Below are 19,264 nucleotides of genomic sequence, written 5' to 3'. Positions count from 1 at the left end.
AGGTAGGGATATCATCGGTGCAACTTGTGGGCCAAAGGGCATGTTTGTGCTGTAGTTTTTCTATGTTCTAAAAAAAATTCCCTGAAAAACTAGAAATGCTCATGCTCCAGAAGTGGAAAAAAAATGAGCCACTGACTGTGACCATCTGGAGTTATGACATGGAATGCACTGCCTGAAAGATTGGTTGGAAGCAGATTCAACATCAACTTCCAAAAGGAGTTGGATATATACTTGAAAAGGATGAATATACAGGCTTAAGTGGGAATGGGACTAACGAGATAGCTACTTCAAACAGCCAGCATAGGTACAATGAACTTAATGGCCTTCTGTGACATACAATTTTATGTGAAGTTGAAAATCATTGGAAGAAAACCATAATCTAACCAACATCTAACCCACCAGTGAACAATGAAGTACAATATTACACATTAGTAGCATCCTACAGAGACCTGGGCAGAAGGTTAGTCAGGGGGAAAGTGGAAACAATTACCAACTATGGCTCAAAATGAAACCCAAAACTAGATGCGCTGAAGGAATACTTATTGTTTCTACATTCTTAAGTTGCCAGTCTATATAAACATTTATGTACAGAGCAGCATCAATACTGAACTGTGAAGCAGCAGTCATTGCCCTCTCCAATAAGAATGGCAAGTAAAAATAGCAAAGTGCTAGAGGTGGGGAGAGGAAGAAGGCAAAACTGCATGTTTATTCTTTCAAAGTATGACATTTTCCCCCTACTAACATCATCTGAGGAAAGTAACAAAAATTTTAACAAAAAGCAGAGCAAAAGCAGGGTGGATTTTCAATGAGCATACAAATTTGTCAGCAGCATCCTAAAGGTGAACCTTGATGTTTGATCTCTTTTCATGAAAACAAGATTGCCCATTACAATAAGCTTATCCTGATGAAACCTTTAAACTAAGAAACACCATGGGCGCAATCTAGTAGCCCCATTAGCCATGGGTGCAAAACCCGTGATGGCCGCTAAATCTTGTGAGCAACTAAAAGCAGGATTTGTGCCAGCAAGATCTCAAATTGAGATCTTCCCCGCTGGTGACATAATCAGGTTCACGAGCAGCAAGACAGCAAACCTCATTTCCATTGATTTAAATAAATTTTAATACAATTAATGGATTTGACACCGTAGCATCCACCCACAACATATTCTTCCACCTGGAGAGTGAAAACCAGTTGTGATGACCACACTGGGGGCACAGAGGTGCTTGTTGGCCCCAAGGGGTGAGGGACAAGGTTGGCATTGCCCCGATACTTGGGGGTGGTCCCAATCTATATGGAGGTTTGGGGTTGAAATGTAACTTGGAGATCGGGACACCCTTTAAAAATTGGCATCTTGATCTCAGAATCATGGCTTTACCGGCATGTTTAGGTCCCTCTCCCCGATCCTACTGCTGGATGTGCAATCCTCAACACTTTGAAATTGTACAGTATTGTTTTATCAGGCAAGAAAAGGCTTCTATGAAGCCTACAAGTTTCACATGGCATTTCTCACCTGATCCAACATGCTGTGCAATTTTGGGAAAATTGTTAAAATTGGGCTCTGATAAAACACAGGGAATTAAATTGGATAGCCCACGAAAACAGCTACAAACATTGTAATGAACTATTATCCCTGCCTCACAAAATAATGAAGGCAGGACACCATCTTGGTAAGGGCTTCTCGTCATCATGATTGCTTGATGCTGCCAGAGCAAATCTTGCTGTTCAGTGGCATCATGCATGGAGCCAAATATCATTACTTGCTAACATACTTAAATCTCACTTGCAACCCTTAAAGGGAAACTGCACCATGCCTGTGGAAGATGTCAACATTAATTGGAATGATACAGAATAAAAAGAACAATGGCTGAGCACAAGACAGACTGTGCACTGCTGTGTGTTGCACTAAGATTAACACACGCTCAGCTGCAGGTAGTCTTTGTTGAACACGCCTCCCCAACAGAACGCAATATAAAAATGCTTAAATCTTGAAATATGGCGAAGGCACTAAGGTTTTGAGACACTGTTCTGGAAGACTTCTTGAAGAAAGTAGATTAAAGGAGAAGAAATATCTTGTATTTGGAGCAGAGACACATAATGAGAAGGTAGTTTCGATTACATAGACTCAAATGTAGCTATATATCAATGATTTAGACTCCAATGTAGGAAAATATGATTAAGTTTGCAAATGATACAAAAATTGATTGTGATTGATAGTGATGAAGAAAGCTGTGGACTGGTGGTCAGGAAAGTGGCCCATTTGGAATGAAATTCAATCCAGAGAAGAATGAGGGAATGCGTTTGCAGAGGGCGAACAATGTAAAGGAATATGTTAGGATATAGAAATTGTAAAAGAAGTGGGGCCTTAAAGGGTATAGAACATAGAACATTACAGCGCAGAACAGGCCCTTCGGCCCACGATGTTGTGCCGACCAATTAAGAAAAAGCAATGACCCTCTAACCTAAACCAATCCCTTTCCATCCATAAACCTATCCACGGACCTCTTAAACGCCCCCAAACTAGGCGCATCTACAACTGCAGCAGGCAGGGCATTCCATTCCCTCACAAACCTCTGGGTAAAGAACCTACCTCTGACATCCGTCCTATAACTACCACCCCTTAATTTAAAGCTATGTCCCCTCCTGCTGGCTTTCTCCATCCGAGGAAAAAGGCTATCACTGTCCACCCTATCTAAACCTCTAATCATCTTGTATGTTTCAATAAGATCTCCTCTTAGCTGCCTTCTTTCCAACGAAAACAATCCCAAATCCCTCAGTCTCTCCTCATAGGACCTTCCCTCCATACCAGGCAACATCCTGGTAAACCTCCTCTGCACCCTCTCCAATGCCTCCACATCCTTCCTATAATGTGGGGACCAGAACTGCACACAATACTCCAAGTGCGGACGCACTAGAGTTTTGTACAGTTGCAACATGACGTTGTGGCTCCTAAATTCAATCCCCCTACCAATAAACGCCAAGACACCGTATGCCTTCCTAACAACCTTATCGACTTGATTTCCAACTTTCAGGGATCTATGCACATATACACCTAGATCCCTCTGTTCGTCAACGCTATTCAGAGTCCTACCGTTAGGCCTATACTCTACACATCTGTTATTCCTGCCAAAGTGAACTACCTCACACTTTTCCGCATTAAACTCCACCCGCCTCCTCTCGGCCCAGCTCTGCAACTTGTCCAAGTCTCTCTGTAAACTATGATACCCCTCTTCACTAACTACCACTCCTCCGACTTTGGTGTCATCAGCAAATTTACTAATCCATCCTTCTATACCCTCATCCAGATCATTTATAAAAATTACAAACAGCAGTGGCCCCAAAACAGATCCCTGAGGCACACCACTTGTAACCGAACTCCATGACAAATACTTTCCATCAACCACCACCCTCTGTCTTCTATCAGCTAGCCAATTCCTGATCCAATTAACTAAATCACCCTCGATCCCATACATCTGCATTTTCTGCAGAAGCCTTCCATGGTGAACCTTATCAAACGCCTTACTAAAGTCCATATATACCACGTCAACTGCCTTACCCCCATCCACCTCTTTGGTCACTTTTTCAAAAAACTCAATAAGGTTAGTAAGGCACGACCTACCCTTCACAAAACCGTGCTATCTCCAATCAATTCATTACTCTCTAAATAACTATAAATCCTATCCCTAATAATTTTTTCTAATACTTTGCCCACAACAGAAGTAAGACTCACCAGTCTATAATTCCCGGGGAAGTCTCTATTCCCCTTCTTAAACAATGGGACAACATTCGCTATCCTCCAGTCTTCTGGCACTATACCTGTGACCAACGACGACCTGAAGATCAGAGCCACAGGCTCTGCAGTCGCCTCTCTTGCCTCCCAGAGAATCCTAGGGTAAATCCCGTCCGGCCCAGGGGACTTATCTATTTTCAAACCCTCAAGAATATCTAGCACATCCTCCTTATCTACTGCAATACTATCCAGTTTACAACCCTGTAACCCAGTGTTCTCCACAACTACATTTATGTCTCCCTGCGTGAATACCGAAGAGAAATATTTGTTCAGTGCCTCTCCAATCTCTTCCGGTTCCACACATAACTTCCCACTGCTGTCTCTGACTGGCCCTAATCTTGCCCTAACCAATCTTCTATTCTTAACATATCTAAAGAAAGCCTTAGGATTCTCCTTAATCCTATCAGCCAAAGTCTTCTCGCGTCTTCTTTTAGCTCTTCTTAACTCCCTCTTTAACTCCCTCCCGGCTAATCTACAGCTTTCCAGTGCACTACTTGAGCCCTCAAGCCTCATCCTGACATAAGCCTCCTTTTTCCTTTTAACCAGCAAATCAACTTTTTTAGTGCACCACGGTTCCCTTGCTCGACCATTTCCTCCTTGCCTGACAGGGACATACTTATCAAGGACTCGCAGTAGCTGCTCCTTGAATAAACTCCATATTTCGGATGTTCCAAGCCCCTGTAGTTTCCTAGTCCAACCTATGCTTCCTAATTCTCTCCTAATAGCCTCATAATTACCCTTACCCCAGCTATAACTACTGCCCCAAGGTTCATGCCTATCCCTTTCCGTCACTAAGGTGAATGTAACCGAATTGTGGTCACTATCACCAAAATGTTCACCAACTTCCAAGTCTAACACCTGGTCTGGCTCATTTCCCAGCACCAAATCCAATATAGCCTCACCTCTAGTTGGCCTATCTACATACTGAGTCAAAAAACCTTCCTGCACGCTTTGTGTAAAAACTGACCCCTCTAACGAGCTAGAGCTATAGCTATTCCAATCAATATTAGTAAAGTTAAAGTCTCCCATAACAATTACCCTATTACTTTCACTCCTGTCCAGGATCGTCTCTGCAATCCTTTCCTCTGCCTCTCTAGAACGTTTAGGAGGCCTATAAAAGACTCCCAACAGGGTGACCTCTCCTCTCCTATTTCTAATCTCAGCCCATACTACCTCAACAGACAAGTCCTCATCAAACTTCTTTTCTGTCACTGTGATACAGTCCTTGACTAATAATGCTACTCCTCCTCCCCTTCTACCTCCTTCTCTACTCCGACTGAAGCATTTGAACCCCGGAACCTGCAACAACCATTCCTGTCCCTGCTCTATCCATGTCTCTGAAATGGCCACAACATCAAAGTTCCAGGTACTGATCCATGCCGCAAGTTCATCCACCTTATTGCGAATACTCCTCGCAATAATATATATGTATGTCCACAGGTTCCTAAAGGCTACAAGGACAAGTGGATAAAGTGGTTAAGGAGGCAGAATAGATACTTTCCTTTGTTAACTGAGACATATAAGAGGTGGGAAGTTATGCTAAGACTGCATTGAAAATTAGTTAGGCCATAGCTAGTGTACTGTGTGCAGCTCTGGTCACTGCATTGAAGGAAGGGTGTAATCACATTAGAGAAAATATGAGAAAGGATATTGCCAAAAATGGATAAATTTGGCTATGAGGAAAGATTGGATTGGCAGAGATTGTTTTCTGGGGGGAGATTTAATTGAGATGTTACAATTATAAGGCACCTAGGGAGAGATCTATTCATGTTAATAGAGAGGTCAACAGGAGATATAGATTTAAAGTAAATGGCTTAGTAACCAGAAAACAGTTGAGGCGCACACCAAAATGAAGTCAGTAAAGAGCCCACTCCCCTCAGGCCCTGGCCCTTGGCAGTGCTCTCTGGTGACATAGCACTGATCCTGGCAGTGACAGTGTCACAATGACACCCTGACAGTGTAGAGTCACAGCCAGCGTGTCACTGTGGCATTGTCATTGCTGGGATGTCACTGCTGCAGTGTCACTGTGTGATAGCAGTGCTTACCACTGTGCCTTTGCTGGGACCTGTACTGATGTCACCTACTGGATTTCCTGCTGCACGGCAGAAGCATAATGGCAGGCCAGAGCATTTAACCTCAAACATGGTGATTAGATTTAAATGAATATTAATAAATATTCACTGTGACACTGTCACTGCCAGGGTGGCAAATAGTATTGCCAGCCTCTTCTATGGCTGAAAGATACGTCAGTGCAGGCTTGCTATTCCAACATGAAGTTGAAGATGACCCACTATGAAAACAAATCGTCAGCCAAAGTCTTTAAAACAAAGAACAACTTGCTTAAAATAAATGATAGGTCGAACCAGCAGCTGCTGACATCAGTAGGCAATTGAGGTCAAAGAGAAAAAAACTGAAGTTAGAAAAGAGGAAGCACTTCATATTTAATTAACCATGAAGGCAACCAAAAGTAAACAGTACTACGATCTGCTATGAAAGAGGCTGGACTTGTCAATCAGGAGGCTAGTTAAAGGTACAGAAGAGTGAAATCGAATGTAAACAAAGCATTTAGGTTTCTCAGCATGGCCAGAGGCTTTAAAGGAAACTGCAGTGTTAAGGAAATGGGCCCAGACTGAACAGATGTGGTGAAAAGAAGAAGCACTTGAGGCTTACTGGAGCGTGAACTGATTGTATTAACAGTAAACTGTTTGATCTGCCCTAGAGCTGTCAATCAAAGCAGTTCAAAGTGGTCAGGCAGCACCAGCAGCTCATTTAGACTACAAAAGGGAACCGTCCTCATGAAACGGACATTTCCTAATAATCAGAGTACTTCAAAGGGGTCTGGTTACACTTGGGCTTCTAAAATCCTTTCTGTAGAATATAGTGCTACTATGTTTTTGAAGACTTCGAGATCTTCAAGGACACGGGTATTATTTGTGACCAGGCCACTTCAAAGGTTTTACAGGACTCACTCAAAAATAAAGGTTTTCAATAGACTGTTATATGAAATCACCATGCTGAGAGTGATCTCCCCATTTCCCAGGGTGAGAAGGGGAAGTCCAGCCACATCCCTGGAAAGATTGCTAAGGTTAACTCCTTCTCCCCAGCCTGAGCCCACTCAACCTCCCAGGTCCTTGAGGGAAAAATCCCTCTGCAGCCGTGGCAATGACAGAGGAGCACAGTATGTGCGGCCTTGCCCTTCCTCAGAATCCAAACCACCTGGTCCACCATGGCAGGACCTGTACTGTTTGTTGCCTGCTGGACTACCCGCTGGGGAGCAGTGGGAACATACTGGGAGTGCAGAGCATCTAGCCTCAAATATGGCAATTAGATTTAAATTAATATTAATGTATATTTATTGGGTTCTCACCAGCTGTGGGCAAGAACCTGATCAGGGCCAGTGAAGTGGGTTGGGAGACTCGCAATGGTTTTTACGCCTGGCGAGAATCCCATATTGGACCTCATGCCCAATCTAATGGGCCATCGCGAATCCTGCCTGCAGCTAATGGATCCAGAATCCAAAGAGCTATAAATGTTTTAAATAATCAGTTAGCAGGGCAATACTGACAAAATATTAACAGACGTTTTCACCTTTGGATGTTGGGATGGAACAATTCAGATTCTAAAAGGTGTAATCCTCAACCGCCTGAATGATTTATTCCTCATTCTTCACTTCCCTTATTTGGTGTCATGGCTGTGTATCTTGAGGGGATGTGAGCAGAGCAGAGCTGATGAGTCAGAAATAATTCATGAATTGCATTTCTGCTAAAGCTAAAGCAGGTGGATTGGATACACAAATGTACAGAAGCAACTGTTCTGGAGTTTAGAAATTCAGGATAGCCAGACATTCTAATGTAAGAGGTTCTGCTGTGCACAGCTTGCAAGAAGTCATCATGCTCTGGTGCCATCGTGAATCAAGTCGAATCAGATACCTGTAATTTGTTTTCAATGTTGGTTGAGAAATACATACCGGTCAGGAGACCAAGGAGAACTCCCGTGCTCTTCTTTTCCACAGACTTGAGGAGGGGGGGGGGAATGATGATGATGATGATGATGATGATGATGATGATGATAGAGAGAGAGAGAGACAGAGAGAGAGACAGGATCTCTGTTTAACATCCCATCCCTGCAGCACTCTGGCTGTACTGCACTTTACTCACGCCTTTGGAATGGGACTTGAACCCACAGCCCAATGAGGCAGTTGACACCATTGTCAAATTCTGCAACAATGGAGTACACAGACAGGATTTAGGCATTCTCTTGTCATTGACATCACATTCAGAATATTTTCAGTTTTGGATGCAGACCTCCCTTGGTCTCAGGACAACCTCATCCCAGGCTAGCAATATCATTATTGCTGTTTTGCACAAGCTCACATCCAAAAAGGGCAGATCCTCATGCAAGTATGGCTGTTGGATGCCACTTGCTTTCATTTCTAGAGGTATACAACATGGGAGAAGGAGGATTCAATTGCCTACAACAGCAGTGGCATCAGACTCAGCTGTAGGTCAGAAAGCCCCATGAGCCTGTCCTACCATTCATCAGATCATGCAAATCTGTACCTCAATTCCGTTTATCTACCTTACCTAACAAACATATCTTGCTCTCGGTTTTGGAATATTGAATTGATCCTTGACCTCAACAGCCCATTGTGTATGACAGCTCCAGGTTTCCACTACGCATTTGTGATTCAATGTTTTCTGAAATCATCTCTGATTAACCCAGTTCTAATTTTAAGGTTACGTCCCCTTGTTCTGGATTCCGTCACCAAATAAAATTGTTTCTCTATATCAAGTCCTTTGATCATTTGAAATTATTTTTTCTTTGTTCATTGGATATGGATATCAGTGGCTAGTCTAGAATTTATTTCCCATCTCAATTATCCTTGAGAAGGTGGCGGTGAGCCACCTTTTTGAACCGTGCAGTCTACGTGGTGCAGATACACCCACTGTGCAGTTAGGAATGTATATCCAGATTTTGACCCAGCAGAGTGAAACAACAGTGATATAATTCCAAGTCAGGATAGTATTTGGTTTGGAGGGGAACTTGCAGGTGGTGGCGTTCCATGCATCTGCTGCCCTGGTCATTCTAGATGGTAGAGGTCATGGGTTTGGAAAGTGCTGTCAAAGAAGCCTTGGTGATTTACTGCAGTGCATCTTGTAGGCAATACACACTGCTGCCACTGTCTGTCAGTGACGGAGGGAGTGAATGTTGAACATGGTTGATCGAGTGCCAATCAAATGGGCTGCGCTTCCCTGGATGGTGTCGAGCTTCTTGACAATTGGAACTGCAAGTGGAGAGTATTCTATGTCTAACTTTTGTTTTATTCTGCACATTCTGCACCCTCTCCATTCCTTCTCGATGTGTGGTATGCTTTGTCTGTACAGTGTGCAAGAAACGGTACTTTTCACTGTTTATTAATACATGCGACAATGATAAATCAAATTAAAACAAAACAGAAAATTGTTACACTGTATCATAATGGTTCAAACAAAATACAATGCCTCATTAGAATTGAATTCATTACAAAATTGAAGCAAACTTAATATCATACTGTTAATTCTCACAATAACTCTGAATTAATTTTCTTAACTAAGGTGGTCCCATAGAATTATAGAATCCCTACAGTGCAAAAGGAAACCATTTGGCCCATCAAACCTGCACCAACAAAATTCCAGCCAGGCCCTATCCCCGTAATACCACGTATTTACCTTGCTAATCCCCCTGACACAAAGAGGCAATTTAGCATGTCCAGTCAACCTAACCCGCACAAATTTGGAGTGTGGGAGCACCCAGAGAAAACCCACGCAGTCAGTCACCTGAGTTCAGAATTGAACACGGGTCATTGGTGCTGTGAGACAGCAGTGCTAACCATTGCTGCCACAAAACCATAAGCACATGGAACATCCTGGTAGCTGCAATTATTGCTGAGTTGCTTTCTCAACCTCAGCTGTAAAATTGACACACAAAAGCTTTTCCAAAGATTTGGATTTTGTCAGTTGGCATCACATCCAAAATCCAGTGGGGAAGAGGCCAAGATTTGCATGCCTTTTCGGTGAGTCATTCAACTGTGAATAAAATTTATCCATAGGTTGAGCCACACTGAACATGACTCCAGGAGTTTTAGGTCAGAACAGATGTTGCTGTGATTAACACAATAAATACTTCAGCATATAACTGTGCCTTAGGTTATTTATAATTAGTGCTTCAAGTGTGTGAAACAAATATTACAAAGGCTCAGCTCTAGAAAAAGCAAAACGTCATAAAATACAAATCAGGGCCAAGGTCATTGAGTCCTTACCATCATGCATCTGAAAGGCAAGGCTGGTGATTTTCTGAGTGACTATCATCAATGGACTAGAAAGAAAAGGAAAATCATTTTAAATGTAAAGAAAGCTGAAATGAACAGTACAAACAGACATTAATTAAACCAGAATATCTGAAACTGCTAGTGCATAGACTATAGCATCCAGAAATCTGGAATTTCAGATATTACTGATAATCACAACCATTTTATTTACAGTCCACAACCTCTGAGCTCCTACAAGGTAAAATTGTAGTGAACTGTATTCCTCATCTACATCAAAACAACTTCCAACACTCACTTCATTAATGTTCCTCAAATGCACATATTGTGGGATTAGAGACCCCAAAATTTCAAGACACTGATGATACCACACAATTACCTTGTGGTAATTGGTAACTGGTGCTTCACTTTTGATATTTCATTCCAGACGAACTGAACAGTTTAATGAAGGCTTTGTCCATTTGCTTTTGCCCAAATATCTGTGTAGTTGCTTGCATCATACCATCTCCATAATTCAAGTTACAGAAGTCTGAGATACAGCGACTGAAAGTTACAGTTTCCACAGCAAAAACACTTTTTGTTGCCAAATTACCTATATGACTCCTTCCCTTCTCTCCAAAGCACCCAACCCACTCCACCACAACCTCCAAAACCCCCAAGACATCTGTTTGTTTTGATAATGTATTTTCTACTTGCAGAGGAATCATCCAAGATTTACACTAAACACCATCTCAGACAAAGTTGGTTCAATTTCTAGATTGATTTATATCATTAAGCCAATGGCCCAATCACTGAACCAAATGGTGTACAAACACTTAGCTACAATCACAAAATTTACAAGAAAGAACTTGTAAAACGAGGAATGTAATATTTGCGCACAAATTCAGGATGCAAGCATTTTTGAACAATTGGCTGTATTAGAAGTGTACAACAGGCTGGTACAACAGGTTTCATTATATAATTGGTCATTCAGGTCTACTTGCTTTAATCCTGCCCACTAGAATGTGCTTTCTTTTACTTTCCACACATGATTAATGACCTCTTACAGGATGATCTGAGGCATTAGAGGCTTGAATTTCGGTAACCTATAATAGGAGGAGGGATGCTGTTGAACTGTAAAGGAAAAGGTCCAAAACCCATTTCCAATCCTTTCACATTTTCTTTTGCATAATTGTACTTTTTGCTTATAAAAGACTGAGCCAAGCTCACTTCTGCAGTGTAGGAAAACAAAATACCACATTATTTTTGTTGGCTTTGATAGTATTACTTCATAAGACTTTCCATCTTACTCACTTTTTATTTAATTGGCCAATCTCTGTATTAGCAGTTGTATCTCTTTTAGTTCTTCATTCATGGGATGTGGGCGTCATTGGCTAGGCCAGCATTTATTGGGCACCTCTAATTGCCCTTGAGAAGTGGAATTCAGAGCATTTTTTTCTCATTTAAAATTAAACAAAGTCTCCAATTAAAATGAAGTAGTTAGTCCTTCCTCTCTTTTTTTCCATCAAGTACAGATATACAGAGGATATTGTTTCCATTTTTAATTGAACTGGCAAGTAAAGTTACAGTAGGGGAGGACAGGTAAGACTGACCCATAAAAAATAAGAATTTGGTTATTTGTCCTTTATCCATTCCTAAAATTTCTTACATTCCAGAAGGCTTCAGATGCATTCAACCCTTTATTTACTGGATGTTCTTCACGTGTATGCTAGGTGCCTGTGAATGAAAAATGAACCCTTCTCTATCTCACTGATTCAAAAACAGAATCCATAAAGGAAACCTGGGTCAGTGGCTGTGATCTGACTTTGAGATAATCTGTTCCAAGCCACGACATGTCAAAGACAATGTTATATTATCTCAACTGATTACCTAACTAAAAACTGAAACCCGATTAATTCTATAAAATGAAATAGTGATATGAAAAAAAGGAGCTTGATTTTCAAAAGTAAGCTTCCAAAAATTCAGAACTATCAGAAAAGAAGTTGATTCAACATTGAGTGTGCAACAACTACATTGCACCAGTTAAATGACATGCTGTGACTGCCCAAGAAAGCTACTGTCTTAATAATTTAATAACATGCATCATGATTTAGCCCTTTTGAGGACTGCAGCCACACTTCAGTATGAAATGATTTCTACTTCATTCAGAAAAAAAGTTACGTATTTATCAAAACACTTGTTCTGTTTTGGGAAACCATAATAAACATTTTACTTTTTTAAAGTACTCAAATGGTATTTAAATTTTTTACAAAACATCTGCTCCACAGATTATAAAAAGTAATATTTTCAATGCTTCACCACAAAAAGAGCGATTGAAACAGAACTGAACAAAATCAACAATCCTTCCTTTTAGTATTGACTGATATGAAATAAAAATATCATACTGTATTTACTGGTTCTGATTGCAATCCACAAAGGGACATGGTAAGCCAAATGGCTTTGTAACTGGATTATATACAGAGAGGTTATAAGTTCAAATTGCACCATAACAAACTGTGAAACTGAATTTAGTAATTCTGATTATTTAAGAGCTTGCAGTGGAAACATCGGCAAGATCTGACCTCGCTCCAAGTCAGACTCAATGATATAAAAGATCATTAAAAAACCAATTGGTTCACGAGTGTCCTTCAGAGATGACATGCCACCACTCCTTAGTCTAACTTGTATATGACTTCAGTCTCACATGATACTTATTTTTGTCGACCTGCAAGGATTGCCCAGCTGTCACCAACAAGAAAATAAATCTATAAATGCACCCCTCCCCCTCAGAGGAACAACTAATGGAAACTCAAACTCTCATAAAGAGATAAAGAGAAAGAGAGAGTTGTATGAAATGTACCGGCAGCAAGGAACAGATCAGATGCTTGAGGAGTATAAAAAGTGCAAGAAGCTACTTAAGAGGGAAATCAGGAGGGCTAAAAGAAGACATGAGGTTGCTTTAGCAGACAGAGTGAAGGAAAATCCAAAGAGCATCTATAGGTATGTAAGGAGCAAAAAGATACTGAGGAATAAAATTGGTCCTCTTGGAGACCAGAGTGGTAGACTGTGTATGGAACCAAAAGAGATGGGGGAAATACTAAATAGGTTTTTTGCACCTGTATATACTGAGGAAACAGGCATGGAGTCCACAGAAATAGGGCAAACAGTTAGGGAGGTCATGGAACCTTTACAGATTAAAAGGGGAGGAGGTGCTGGCTGTCTTGAGGCAAATCAGAGTGGATAAATCCCCAGGACCGGACAGGGTATTCTCACAGACCTCGAGGGAGGCTAGTGTTGAACTTGCAGGGGTCCTGGCAGACATATTTAAAATGACAGTATTCACGGGGGAGATGCTGGATGATTGGAGGGTGGCTCATGTTGTTTCGTTGTTTAAAAGAAGGTTCCAAAAGAAATCGAGAAAATTATAGGCCAGTAAGTTTGACATCAGTGGTGGGCAAGTTATTGGAAGATGTGATAAGGGACAGGATCTACAAATATTTGGATAGACAGGGACTTATTAGGGAGAGTCAATATGGCTTTGTGCGTTTGACCAATCTATTAGAGTTTTTCGAGGAGGTTACCAGGGAAGTGGATGAAGGAAAGGCGGTGGATATTGTCTACCTGGACTTCAGCAAGGCCTTTGACAAGGTCCCTCATGGGAGATTAGTTAGGAAGGTTCAGTCGCTAGGTATACATGGGGATGTAGTAAATTGGATTAGACACTGGCTCAATGGAAGAAGCCAGAGTGTGGTTGTGGAGGATTGCTTCTCTGAGTGGAGGCCTGTGACTAGTGGAGTGCTGCAGGGATTGGTGTTGGGTCCATTGCTGTTTGTCATCTATATCAATGATCTGGATGATAATGTGGTAAATTGGATCAGCAAATTTGCTGATGACACAAAGATTGGAGGTGTAGTGGACAGTGAGGAAAGCTTTCAAAGCTTGCAGAGGGATTTGGACCAACTACAAAAATGGGCTGAAAAATGGCAAATGGAATTTAACGCAGGCAAGTGTGAGGTATTGCACTTTGGAAGGACAAACCAAAGTAGAACGTACAGGGTAAATGGTAGGACTCTGAAGAGTGCAGTTGAACAGAGGAATCTGGGAATACAGGTACAGAATTCCCTAAAAGTGACATCACAGGTGGATAGGGTCGTAAAGAACGCTTTTGATTCATTGGCCTTTATAAATCGGAGTATCGAGTATAAAAGTTGAAGTGTTATGGTAAGGTTATATAAGGCATTGGTGAGGCCGAATTTAGAGTATTGTGCACAGTTTTGGTCACCTAGTTACATGAAGGATGTAAATAAGGTTGAAAGAGTGCAGAAAAGGTTCACAAGGATGTTGCCGGGATTTAAGAAGCTGAGTTACAGTGAGATTGAATAGGTTATGACTTTATTCCCTGGAGGGTAGAAGAATGAGGGGAGATTTGATAGAGGTGTTTAGGATTTTTAAAGTGAATGCAGGCAGGCTTTTTCCACTGAGGCTAGGGCAGAAAGAAAACCAGAGGGCATGAGTTAAGGGTGAAAGGAGAAAAGTTTATTGTGGGGGGGCTTCTTCACGCAGAGAGTGGTGGGAGTGTGGAATGAGCTACTGGATAAAGTGATAAATGCAGGGTCACTTTTAACATTTAAGAAAAACTTGGACGGGTTCGTGGATGAGAGGGGTGTGGAAGGATATGGTCCAAGTGCAGCTCAGTGGGACTAGGCAAAAAGTGGTTCGGCACAGACAAGAAGGGCCAAAAAGCCTGTTTCTGAGCTGTAATTTTCTTCTATGGTTCTATAAATTTGTAAATGTGAGGTGTATTATTAGTATTTGTGTCCACTGGGCACTCAACCTCCTGTGGTCTCTAACAGTCACAGACAGCTCCAATCATACCAGTGAACACAAACTCCCTCTCCAAGGCCACTGAAGCATTCATAACAGCAAGGAATAGAGGAAGGCATCCAAAGCCATCTGTATTCATCAATTTCTGCCTGCAACACTACCCCCACCCTACATTCATCCTGGACCTGTGAACAGATATGTGGTTGATACACAACACCTTCAAGGAAACCAGGGATGGGTAATAAATGTTGCCTTATCAGTGTCATCCAAATCCCAATTTAAAAACATTCAAACTGCCAGTGCTTTGCTCAAGTTTAATTTCACAATTAAAGGGCTTTCTTGTGCAGTGCAGTATGCCATTGAGCAAAGATAAATAAATAATCTGCTCTCACATTCACTCATATGAATCCTGCTGAAGTTACCTCTATCTTCAGCATATTAGCACAAATATATTCCAAAAGTAAAGATTAATGTTGGGTTAGAACGAAATTCGGTAAATGCTCAGTTATCTCACCACCAGTATGGTACAATACACAGCACACCAAGAGTTACTGCAAATGGTATAGCAACAATGAGAAGGATAAATAACTCACCATAATAATCCATTGAGCAGAAAGGAAAAGAAACAGATCACAAGGTCATGTGAAAAATACAACAAGATAGACAATACAGAACAGAAAGCCCAATGATTGAAATGGTGTAAAAATAACGATGGACTCCTCTTTAAAATGATTTTTAAAAAAGTTGCACATTAGCATACACTGAAACAATTATTACTAAATTTTGAAGTACTTCAGATTTCATTTTTTAAAATTACTCAATTGGACAATCAAATTCTTAAGCAAGGCAGATGCAGACACTGTTTGGCAGCTTCAGCAGATACAGCCAGGACTCTCAAATTGTACTTTGAATCCCAGTTTTGGCATTGGCTTCAGCATAGGACGACCCCAAAAAAGAAACAATTTTAGATTTATGGAACATAACAGAACAACATGAAGATATTCCTTTCAACTTTATTCAAACTGGCCTTCTTGCAGGATAGATGCTCTTTAGTCAGAGGTTGACAGTGCTCAGTAGCCTGCCTATTGCTTGGACATATGGTAGATTGAACAGCGATATGACAAAGTGTCACTCCTTTGCACACTACTTGTTGAAAGTAACCTTCAAAAAATCCAATTTTCTAAGACATTTTGTTCATTTAAATATCAATGCAGAGAAGGAAAGGATTTTTCAAAGACCAATGCTTGTTTTTGCTTTGTTACCATTAATTCATGTATGAGCTCTTACAGCTTCGAAAATGAACATTACTGCTAACCCAATTTAAGGTGGAAATAATAAATGAGCACTTTTGATTAAAGCAACACCAAAACAAAACAAATTTAATACCTTCTGAAGAATGTTAAATATCCAATTGCAAGCTATCACTTTAAGAACAATGAATTTAGGATTGATTACATTGAACAACTAAATCCAGCTCCAGAACAAAAAGCCCCATACTTTTAGTACAGGTAGTGTAGAGAATATTGTTGCACCTGGGCCAAGCATGCACCATTTCCTATGTCACCTCAGTTGGTACATCCAACTTCAAGTGTGGAATAGAGAGTAATGTGTTTTGTTCAATCTCAAGGTGTGGGCATCGCTGGAAAAGCTGGCATTTATTGGTCATTGCTTGTTGCCATGTCAAAGAGGTGGTGGTGATCGGTCTTCCCCTTGAAGTATATGATTATAAAACACAAAGTGGATTTTTAAAGCAACTTCAAAGGACAATTAAAAGTCAAATATCATGGTGTGATATGGAATAACATGCGTTGACCAAGCAAGGATGACAGATTTCTTTACCCAAAAGAGGCTTATGAATTAGTTGGATTTTTAATCACAATCTAATAGCTTTGTGCTCACTTCCACCAGTTTATTTCTGTAAGTTTCAAACTGAATTCAAATTCTCAAGCGGGATTCAGATTACAAAGATTCCCAAAATCATAACACACAAATATTATCCCAGGCTTCTCCATCACTATCCCTCAGCGACCTGTCCCACCACTAAAACAGACCTATCAGATGTGCTGCGAGTAATACACAATCCAAAGGGACTGGCCATGGGAGTACTCAACATTAACTCTGGACTCATGGTATCAAGTCAAACCTGATCAGGCAAACCTCCTGCTGATTACCATCTACAACAAAGTGACTACTTCAGTTCTTGAGGAAATGCAGTCCATTTCCTCCCTCCACCATCGGCACCCAGTAGAAACAGCATATACCATCTACAAGATGCACGACAACAACTCTCCAAGGTTCCTTGACAGCATCTTCAAAACACCCAACCTCTTGGAGAACAAGGTAACAGATGCAGGGGAACACATGCAAGACCCTCTAAAGTCACATACCATCCTGACATGGAAAAATACCACAGTTCACTGTTGCAAGGTCAAAATCCTGGAACTCCCTTGCCTATACTTTGCGGGTACACCTGCACCACATGTACTGCAGCAATTCAATAAAGTGGCCACACACCACCTCCTCAAGAACATTTAGGAATGTGAAGTAAATGCTGGCTTTGCCTGTGACACCTGCATCCCATGAAAGAAGAAAAAGGTTCCTGATTTGGTCCTTGATCTCATGCAGGCAGGCAGACAGTAGGGCAAAGACAAGTGGTCACTAGTGTGGATGGGGGAGACGGAAGATGGTTGTAGTTGTTGGAGGCCAATCATCCCAACCGTAGGACATTATTGCAGGGGTTCCTCGGGGTAGTGTCCTTGGTCAAACCATCTGCGATTGCTTCATCAATGACCTTCCCTCCATCATAAAGTCAGAGATTACCAACTTGGATCATATATGAAGTACAGCCATTGGCCTTAAGCAATTGTGAATGGCTGGCGCTGACACTAATCAGTAGTACTTACTAAAAAAAAAATCAGTAATACAGGAAAAGATGGGAAAGATTTGACTGGGAGAGAAAGAAGCCTAGTTCAGCAGAGGTAATGTCACCTCAATCCAACTGAAGTAGCCAAAGGAGTTAGCATTAATTACTTAAATCTGCTTTTCATTTTTGTCCTTATAGCAGCTCAAATATCTCATTAAACATTGTTAAACCAACAGAGAAGGCTCACTGGTAGCACAGCAAACTAAAAAGTAATGCATCGTACATACATGCATGATAACAGCACTAAAGGCATACATCATGACTAAACAAACTTGTTTTTCAAACTAGTCCCTCTCCCTAAATGTTATCTAAAGCCAGAATAGGCTGCAACTTACTCAACGCAGGTTTTTAAATCCTCTCAAGGACTGGCTCTTCAGGGGTATTCATAGAGTTCAATATCAATTTAGCACCCCTTAGAAATTGAATATCCGTGGGCTTTTCTGGTTATATAATATTTCTGATCTAAAAACTGTTCACACTCGCCTATATTGAGTTGAATAAGAAAGAAAACGTTAAACTATAATTTATCATAGATATCTATGAATTTGTCAAACGCAGCAACCCAGGCAGAGTTCAGGTTGCATGAGCGACCTAAACCTTGAACATTATTGACAGAACTGCTGTTTCAGAGGCTATGAGTTAAATTTAAAGTTTTCATCCTTCAAAAATATGGGTTATGCTTAATTCAATGATTTTCACAAATAACTTAGTGTTCATCTAACAAAACATGTTAGGCCAACCTTAAACAGTTCTGTTTTCATGATTCAGCATCCAGTCACTAATAGTTTTTCCCCTTTCTCACACTCTCTTTCAGCCCCTCCACCCCCATTAAAAGCTCGTTCTTTGTTAAAGGCAATAGTTGAAGGTGATCGCTTTTTAATACAAAAAATGTCTTGTTAAACCAAACCAGAAAGAATTCATAAAGTAACCATTTGTAAGAGGATTATTCTCATTCTCATTTCTTCATGAAACAGAAACCTACTGCCAGGTGTTACAGCCTTACTGACTGTCACAGATTTTAAAAATGGTCAATTTGTAGGATTACAGAGGTAGGTGCAGGAACCAGTGTGTGGATGTGTTGCAGCACAAAACAATTTCTCATTCTTGTTTGAAGTGAGATGCATCGTAAAGGCTAAGTGGCTCCAATAAAGGAGATATTGACTGATTGGTCAATCCGCACCATTTGTATAGCCTGTAATCAGACCAAAGCAGGAGCAGTAGAGGCACAGTAACAATTTGCCTCCATTTGACAGAAATAAGGTCTGAGCTACATAGAAAGGCAGATTCCTCCTGATATAGTTGGTCCAATTAACTTTCACTATTCTCAGAAGAGCCTATGACCTGTAAATGATTTTGTTTGATTTTTCAGCAGGAAAATGGGGGTGGGGTTGGATTAAAAAACAGAGGTGACAGATATTTTGCTCTTTCAAAATTTTTTACTGGTTCA

General features: G+C 40.9%; 1 protein-coding gene across 1 annotated transcript in view; it reads right to left on the bottom strand.

The window, feature by feature from the left end:
- The window catches only part of mboat1 (membrane bound O-acyltransferase domain containing 1), a 106,156-nt gene that overhangs the window by 41,679 nt on the left and 45,213 nt on the right, over positions 1–19,264 (bottom strand). The window contains exon 5 of the mRNA XM_080203988.1: positions 10,086–10,141. Within this exon, the coding sequence (XP_080060114.1) occupies positions 10,086–10,141 (56 nt within the window). The remainder of the gene's footprint in view (positions 1–10,085; positions 10,142–19,264) is intronic.

The sequence above is a fragment of the Carcharhinus amblyrhynchos genome, chromosome 2 (assembly GCF_965287045.1).
Source record: "Carcharhinus amblyrhynchos chromosome 2, sCarAmb.v2.hapA, whole genome shotgun sequence".
NCBI classification, from domain to species: domain Eukaryota; kingdom Metazoa; phylum Chordata; class Chondrichthyes; order Carcharhiniformes; family Carcharhinidae; genus Carcharhinus; species Carcharhinus amblyrhynchos.
Note: the sequence above shows the minus strand (reverse complement) of the source record. Positions and strands in the feature narration are given on the sequence as shown.